Consider the following 8,128-nt stretch of genomic DNA (forward strand, 5'->3'; position numbering starts at 1 on the left):
GTGAAACAGGGGACGGGAAACCGAAGCGACGTACGCCATGCTTCGGAACAACTACTGTTGACTAAACTAACACAAACACCACGCAGTGTTCATCGTTTGAGCTTGTTCCAGCTTAAGGGTGCTGCTGTCACTCGCAACAGCTGTGCTCCGGCGAAGAAGCCCCAGCACAGCCGTGGGCCACATTCGGTTAGAAGATTTGGCTCCCTTCCTGCCGGGAGTAGATTGCTCAGGGCGACTCTTTTGAATCGATTCTTTGGGTGCGTGTTGGTCAAATGGCAAACTGAATGTGCGCGGCGAAGGTGGGGAAGCGCCGATTGGGAACATCTCTTGTGCACTCAACGCTCTTTCCTCTCCTATGGTGTCCATTGCCAACTCCATACATCAACTAAACCCTTAAGCATCAAATTCGTGGGCCTAACTTTGGTTGCAGCCTGGGAGATGTCTTTGCCCAAAGAAAGGAAGTTTACAGTGGTGGAAATGGCCGCGCCAAGGAGGAGGGGACATGCAGAGACGAAGTCGCTGGTGAAACCCACTGTACGTGTTCCAGTATCGTGTGACCGACACGCGGGGGCGATCACTCGCTCATCACCTCATTGCCCTGTTCAGTTTAGAACCTCAGCGGAAAAAATTAAGTGCGCCACACTACGTTGATTTCATCGGTGCGGAACCTCTGGGTAATCGTTGCACTTGAGAGCGGCGTGAATCCGCCTGCCGTGAATTCCAGCATTCCTGCATAAGCAATCATGCACCCGTTGTCGATACAATACCGGGCATCCATATCAAAGCAGCGCCCCCCACGTGACTCCGCCATTTGTCGCATCATTTCTTGCAACCGAACGTTGCATCCGACTCCACCAACGATAAGCACCTCGTTGGAAGAACACTGCGCCATGGCGCGTTCCGTCACCTCCGCCAACACGGCAAACATTATTTCTTGCAGGGAGTAGCAGATGTCATCGATGCCGAATTGTTCTGCCACAGCGCTCTGTACGCCACTCGGTAAGGCGCGGCGTTGACCGGTGGAAGGAGACGATGCGGATGATGGGGCGCATTTCTCCTTGTCCACAAACAAGGGGTGATGCAGGAGCGCCTCTACGAAGGAAAGCAACCCACTGAATGACATGTCCATACCTTTAACAACGTACGGAAGTTCGATGAAAACGCGGCCGCGTTTCGCGCATTGCTCAATATTGTAGCCTGGCGCCGGATCGTTGGATAGATTTAAGAGGCGGGCTACTCGATCCAGGCAGTTCCCCACCGCAATATCGATCGTCTCGCCAAAAATGCGGTAGCGATGTTCTGCGTATGCAATCACTTGCGTGTTACCGCCGCTCACATAGAGCACTATAGGATTCTCACTCCCTGTAACGACACGGCCCATTTCTATATGCCCTATGCAGTGATTCACCCCGACCAAAGGGACTGACCACAGGAGCGAGAGCGTCTTGGCGACGGTGCAACCCACCGCTAGTGGGGCCCCCATTCCAGGGCCTTTGGTGTAGCATATAACGCTTATATCAGAGGCATGAACTTTCGCCGCTTTCATGGCCGCCTGTACGAGTCGCAGAATATGGGCTGTGTGGTGCTGTGCTGTTTCCCGTGGCATGAACCCCGTTCCGGGTGGGGTTATATAAGTTTCACGCTCATTCGACAATACGTTTCCGTTCCTATCCACAATACCAACCGCAATTTTGTTCGCGCTTCCTTCAATTCCCAGTGCGAGCATTCGCTGAGTGTTGGCGCTCATTGTTTGATCGGATGATAAGGAGCACTCCTTCACTATGCCTAGGATATATATATATATATATTATTATGCTTCGTCTTTTAATGTGCGCTCGATGCATAAGAGGGAAGCGTTCACAAAACGCGGAAGAAGTGTGGGACAGGGTAGAGGCATGCAGATAACGCGCTGTCAAGCCCAGAGAAAGCCCGGTTCAGTCACTGGTGGTAGCACCGCATGCTCGCACGACACTAAACGCTACGCAGTAGCGTGGCCATGGTTTGCTCTACTTTTGCTTTCAGCACTCTATGAGCTTCTCCTTAACGGCCAGTGTGTGTGGCAGTAGCCAAGCTGCCTGCCCTACCACTGCGAACTGAAAAAAAAAAAGGCAACGACACCGACAACGAACAAAACGGCTGTACTATATACGTGAATGAACCAAGTGGGAGGCAATCTCTACAAAGCCGCAAAAAATTGGTGGTGTGGGGGGCTTCGTTGCCCGCTTTCTTCACTCACATCATGTCTAAGGCGGAGTGCAATGCAGACGCGGTTGGGACCGCGTCTGTTATTTAGATAAAGCACTCACCACCCACTTTGGAATTAGGAAATAACAGACCTGGTGGCAGCACGATCCTTGTTCCCTACCAGTCCATACGGAACCCTCCTTTTCCTTCACCTTTTCTTATCATCCTTTGTCGCACATGTTTAGCTTTAATCGAGCGGTGCTGGAGATCATCCTAATTTTTTCTGTGTACCTCCTCTGCCGCTCCAAATGCCCCTTCCGGCGTGCCAGTTGCGTGGCCGCTGGGGAGTATGGAGCAGTTGCTATTTGGTAATCTGTGACCGGCCGCTCTGTAGCCCCTGCGAAGGCAGCCGAGTACCCGAGTGCGTCTGCATGTGGCTGCCTTTGAAGCTGGCGGAGCACATTGGATATTCTCCACATCACTACTGCCTGAGAATTGGTGCTCTTCCAAAACGAAAAGAAGTGGCTGGAAATCCTACTTCCAGCAAACAGCGAAACAGAGGTGGAGAGAGTGTGTCACGACCTTTCAAGGTGTTGGGGGCATGGTTAACAACCAAATACACTCAAACAATATAAATGGACTGCACGAATGCTGTTTTCACTCCTCCTTCTGCAGCCTGAGATGGAGCTTTTTCACCACATTCTCCCATTTCCATACCACTGGAAAACAGGATGTTACCTTCACCTACACGTCAAGGTTCACTTGACATCGCCAGAACAGAATGGACCTGATCCCTACCCACCACTAACCAGTAAGAGGTACCTGATGTTTTTCCATGACAAAGGAGTGCGCAAGCCACACCGCCAGAAATGGGATGAGGAATGTGTACTTCACACTCTCGAGGAAGTGCATGTTGAAGCTAAGGGCTAAAGTATCTTCGTACATTTGGCCGTCGGGCAAAGTCAGGACAACGGACACCGTGCCATACATGCGCACCAATGGAGAGTGCATCTGGATGGCATAGGTTCCAGGGGTGTCGAAGAGGTACCTCCCCAAAGAAACATGCGGCCCAAGGGTGAAAGCAAGGTTGTACAATTGCCCAGTATCTTTTCCCTTCCTGTCGTCGTAAATAGTCACTGTGAGAGAGAATTTGTCGCCATGGATGTCACGTGGCACGCGACTGCTTGGGTGTATGAAGACCCCAATGTGGCCCTCTGCAGCAGTGAAGCCATTCAACGACTTTACCCTGCTTGGCCAGGCTTTTAATGGGTGAAACTTTGTGGCTGTCCCGAACACCATAATACTCCCACTAAGTGTGCTTACCACAAGGTCCAGCATGCCGTTACCTGTCACATCATCAGCGAGGACCATCACGGACGATTTTTCATCAGTATCAATGGCATCTACACAGCCAGTGGTGCCCTTGACAATGTACAGAACTCCATCGTGCGAGGGGACAATAATGTGTAACCCCTTTTCGTCTACTTGCTTGGGATCTGACGCGTTATCGAGCCTAACAAGCAGTGGTGAGGCAACAATAGGACCTTCAGTTGCTATGGGAAACTGTGGCAGCAGGGAGCCGTCAGACCCCTTCACGGCGTAGATTAAACCTGTGGCAGTGCCGAACGCCATGTCCATATCTCCGTCACCGTTTATATCTCCAAAAGCTATATGATCCCCCACAGCACCGGAGAAACGCTTACTCCATATTTTCTTACCCTCCTTGGTGAAACACGCCACATAGCCAAGGGCATCACCGGTGCACACATCGGCCACTCCATCACCATCAACATCTTCCACAGAAACAGAGGCTGTGATCGAACTATTCATCCACACTGGCCACCCTTTTAACTGCATTCCGTCACCTTGAAAGCCGAATATAGCCCCTGCCGTCGTGGTGACGAAAATATCACGCTGCTTTCTGTCATTGATGCTCGTAACCGTCGGCGATGAAAAGGCGAAGGCCGGCGCTGTGTCGTTCTTCGTCGTGAGATGAAGCACCTTCAGCCACTTCACTTCTCCCCTCGCCAGATTGACAACCATAAGGACGTCGGCGACATAGTTATCAACCTGGGCGCCGTCCTGTGAAAGTTCCACTCCTCGCCTCTCGTAATCCCTAGGGTCGAAGTAATAGCTGACATGTAGCACGACATCGGTTTCTCCTCTCCCGTCGACGCTTGCAACGACGGGCGTGGACATTATATGGGGGTCGACAGCCACTTCGTCTTCGGCAGTAGCCACATTGGTTGGGTTAAGCAGGTTATTTGAGTTGAAGGGGTCGTATTCCTCCTCGAAGTTGATGCTACTCTTGTACAGCTCTGGGTGGTACAACAGGTCCATGGACTCCCTTGCTTCTGCACTCAGCCAACCGTCAGTCCCAATACCTCGGGGATCTTTCGATACGTCACTGCCCAGGTGGTTGGGGTCATCCGCTGGATCCTCTACAGCTCCGTCCTCGGGATCAAGAAACTCAAACATTTCGTCGATCTTCTCCATTTTCCTCCTCCGCTGAGCATCTTCTTGGTTTAGTGGTCGTTGGTCAACAGCTCCATGTACTGTTTTCCGTGGCGGCACTTCCCCGCCTTTATCATCTGTAGATTCTCCATTTCCATCTTCCCCAGCGCTGTCATGACCTTTCAGCTTGCTGCTGCCGATCACATCAGTGCTGTTAAGCTGGCGCTCCCGAAATACTAGATCATTTACGCGCTTCATGCGGAGTGTCTCTTGCATCCACACAACTTCGGCAGGTGTCTCAGCTAGCGTACCATTCGCCGGGATGCTATTGCTGATGTTCCGGTGGAACCAACGTTTTTTTATGGGAAGTGACGGTACCTTAACCCCTCCCCGTGTTTCCCCTTCCCCGCCGATTAGAAGAAGTTCACCAGTGTACATGGCAACGAGCCACTCTGTCGCGCCGTCATCCAGGATATCCACAGGAATTGGGCTAGCGTATGTTTTAATGTTTGGGTGCACAAACGGGAAACCAGCGATATCTGCACCGCTTGCACCATCGACTGCCTCAATGTACTGTGAGTAAGTTGGCACGAGTATCTCCTTGTTCCCATCGTAATTCAGGTCCACAATTCGTGGGGTTGCAAGCACGCTGCTCCCTACGCGTGTTGACCATTCAAGGTACACGCCAGAACGGCATGTGTGTGCTGTTGTGCTAGCGTTTGTGGGGGCGAACCTTGCATGCGGCAAAAGGTCTTCTTGCAGCACCCGTTGGTGTGGTGACTTGTGGGCTAGTGGCTCAGACCACTCTAACGGAATGGCGTTAACGACGGTGGTACAAAGAATGACAAGGACGCAAAATATAGTTGTGATGTTGCCTGTGAGGGTCATTCGCCTCGTTTGTACGGCACAAGGCGCAGATGGTGGGATACAGTCTTTTGTTAGGAGCCCCCGAATGTACAACTTAGTATATTCTTACCTTGTTTGAACTTGAGGTGGAGGGACGACGGAGATGACCGAATGTTACAAGGGACAAGAGAGCGCGTGGTGAGTTCTGGCCATAATTTCCAGTGCGTGTATATGTGCGCGCCGAGGCGTTTAATCGACGAACCACGGTGCACTACCGATTCTGCTTTCCTTAACAAATTATCAAACCTTGATTTATCTCGCTTATCCAAAATGAGGTGTAATGATACCACAAAGAGCGTTATGAACAGCCGGCAGCCGTAGGCCTATGTAGAGAAAAATAAAATACCGGAAGATGTCTGGTAGAAGCAAGCACACATTGCACTGTGCGTCGAGTTGGTACATCAGTGGAGAAGCGAAAGACCACGTCGTGCTCGCACTCTCTCCATGTTTTCCCCATCCCTATCAACCCTCAACATCCATATCCGCTTCGGCCAGGCTTCCACCCGTGGCATAGGCGTTGCTTTTGTGCTTTGGCGTAAATCTGAACTTGTCACCTGCTGGCCCCAACAACATTTCACTGATTCGGATCCAGTCGACGGCACTATCGCTCGCCATCAGCGTTTCGAGTTCGTCCCGTCCTTCGTAGTAGGGCGGTCTCTCGTTGATGCGCTGTGGTGGTCTTTCGAGCAGTCCCACAGGGACGTATCGACACAAGAAAGACAACCATTCACACAAGAAACGACGCGTATTAAGAACTCCACGCTCGTCAGCTCCCCAGTGCGAGAGGCCAAAGTTGCAGAACCGGCGCAGCATCTCAAAGCGTTCATGACTGCTAATATCCCACACTCGCCCCGTCTTTATTTCTTCAAATATCCAGGGTTTTATAAGAGCTCCTCGGCCAATCATGAAGGAGCTAACATTCTTGGACTGCGCGCGATGTTCAACAATATCTTCGCACGAGAATATGTCGCCGTTTCCAATTACTGGCAATGACGTAAGGGAGGCGCAGTTGTCGATGTAAGACCAGTTCGCTAGTTTTGTGTACCGCTGCCTGCGTGAGCGTCCATGAATAGTCACGGCCGCTGCACCCCACGTTTCGTAATCAGCAATATGCTTGTGGAGCTCCGGGTTCTCTTCGTCGGGTCCCATTCGACACTTGATGGTAACAGGCTTCGATTGATGTGCCACTAGCGACTGAACAACATCTCGCAAGCGGTTACCTTTCCTTTCCCACAGACCACAGCCGCAGCCAGAGAGGACAACTTTATCGACTGGGCACCCGCAGTTAATATCAACGAAATCATAGGAAAATCCCGACTCTTCGACTGCTTGTGCCCACGTAATAGCATCATGTGGACGTGAAACAGCTATCTGCAAACCGAAGATATCCTCAGACGAGTGCCGACGCAATAGGGACCACTCAGATTTCTGCAGACGATTAAGGTTATGAACTATTGCCATTTCACCTACTGTTATATCCGCTCCGTATTCTTTGCACACCCTACGGAATGGCAGGTTCCCCACTGTCGTGAGTGGCGCTAGGACGAGTTTGTTGCTGAAGAGTGCCTTGTGTTGCGCACTCCTTTCTCGCATGGATTCTTCGGTATTACTTGCCCTCGCGACAGCACTCTTGACGGTAATATGGCTTTCATCTGTATTAGTTTGCTGTAGCGCTGGGGTCCCTCTTTCTTCATCATCATGTTTCACCTTCCCTGCAGTTGACTCAGCTTCCCCAGAAGGTGCCTGGCAGTCCTCACGGCGGTCGCGCTTCGTATCCTTTCTCTTCCCACGAACCACAGCTTTGATTCGTTGTAGCACCTCTCCATGAAAGAAATTGGACTCCCCTTCCAAAGAAGGTCGTTGAGTGCCTTCAACAACGTCACAGCGAAGTCTTTCCGCCCCTTTGTTCATCCCTCTTGTGCGACCCTCAGTATCGAGCGTAACACGAACTGGCGCCGGTCGGAGGAACTCCGACTTTACTGCACACGTGCCGCGGGATGTTACCACCGGGATGGGACTTGAAGTACCACCATCATCTTTGTCACTCATTTATTGGCACACCAAATGACCCACTTCCGTTCTCTGTGCCCACTTGCAGGCGATTGTCGCGCACCGGGGATAACTTAAGGTGGTCGAGACTTGCCAAACGTGGAGACACAAACGGTGCCAGTTCACCAACAAAAAAAAAAAGGAACAAAGAAAAACTAAAGCGTTAGACTAACGGTAGCACCATAGTTTCGACATCGATGCAGACCAGTTACGCGCCAACGGGTCGCCATGCACGGGCACACCATGGAGAGGTGCATGGGGCGCCGCTCAAAACGAGCCAAAAGATGACCAGTGAGTAAATAAAACTCAATAGCAAGGGCGTGGGACTTCTTCCGTACCTCGTCCTAGCGATACTTGCGGGTAAAATATATGGTCGAATAACGCGGCGGCCGCTGATCAACTACATAACAAGACAGAAAGCAGTTGCGAGTAAGGATATGGGGGAGGGGATGAATACTAACAACAAACGCATATTTTGAAAATAACGAAACTACGTTAACAATCAGTTGTAGCTTACCACAAGATTATTTGCAGC

The 8,128-nt window shown here is 51.2% G+C and overlaps 4 protein-coding genes across 4 annotated transcripts; all 4 read right to left on the reverse strand.

The window, feature by feature from the left end:
- Nucleotides 1-628: 628 nt before the first annotated feature.
- Nucleotides 629-1,747, reverse strand: TEOVI_000247100 (O-sialoglycoprotein endopeptidase, putative; the record flags this gene model as incomplete). Its single annotated transcript, XM_067225547.1, has 1 exon — nucleotides 629-1,747. One exon carries the CDS (start codon nucleotides 1,745-1,747, stop codon nucleotides 629-631), a length of 1,119 nt encoding a protein of 372 aa, XP_067081648.1.
- A 658-nt stretch (nucleotides 1,748-2,405) lies between these two features.
- On the reverse strand, nucleotides 2,406-2,663 carry TEOVI_000247200 (uncharacterized protein; the record flags this gene model as incomplete). The annotated part of the gene is made up of 1 exon (XM_067225548.1): nucleotides 2,406-2,663. The coding sequence occupies one exon, from the start codon at nucleotides 2,661-2,663 to the stop codon at nucleotides 2,406-2,408; it is 258 nt and encodes an 85-aa protein (XP_067081649.1).
- A 325-nt stretch (nucleotides 2,664-2,988) lies between these two features.
- TEOVI_000247300 (FG-GAP repeat protein, putative) lies at nucleotides 2,989-5,526 on the reverse strand (the record flags this gene model as incomplete). The annotated part of the gene is made up of 1 exon (XM_067225549.1): nucleotides 2,989-5,526. One exon carries the CDS (start codon nucleotides 5,524-5,526, stop codon nucleotides 2,989-2,991), a length of 2,538 nt encoding a protein of 845 aa, XP_067081650.1.
- Nucleotides 5,527-6,006: 480 nt separating this feature from the next.
- TEOVI_000247400 (tRNA-dihydrouridine synthase 3, putative) lies at nucleotides 6,007-7,593 on the reverse strand (the record flags this gene model as incomplete). Its single annotated transcript, XM_067225550.1, has 1 exon — nucleotides 6,007-7,593. The coding sequence occupies one exon, from the start codon at nucleotides 7,591-7,593 to the stop codon at nucleotides 6,007-6,009; it is 1,587 nt and encodes a 528-aa protein (XP_067081651.1).
- Nucleotides 7,594-8,128: the final 535 nt, after the last annotated feature.

Source organism: Trypanosoma equiperdum (genome assembly GCF_001457755.1).
Source record: "Trypanosoma equiperdum strain OVI genome assembly, contig: ctg_553, whole genome shotgun sequence".
In the NCBI taxonomy this organism is placed as follows: Eukaryota; Euglenozoa; class Kinetoplastea; order Trypanosomatida; family Trypanosomatidae; genus Trypanosoma; species Trypanosoma equiperdum.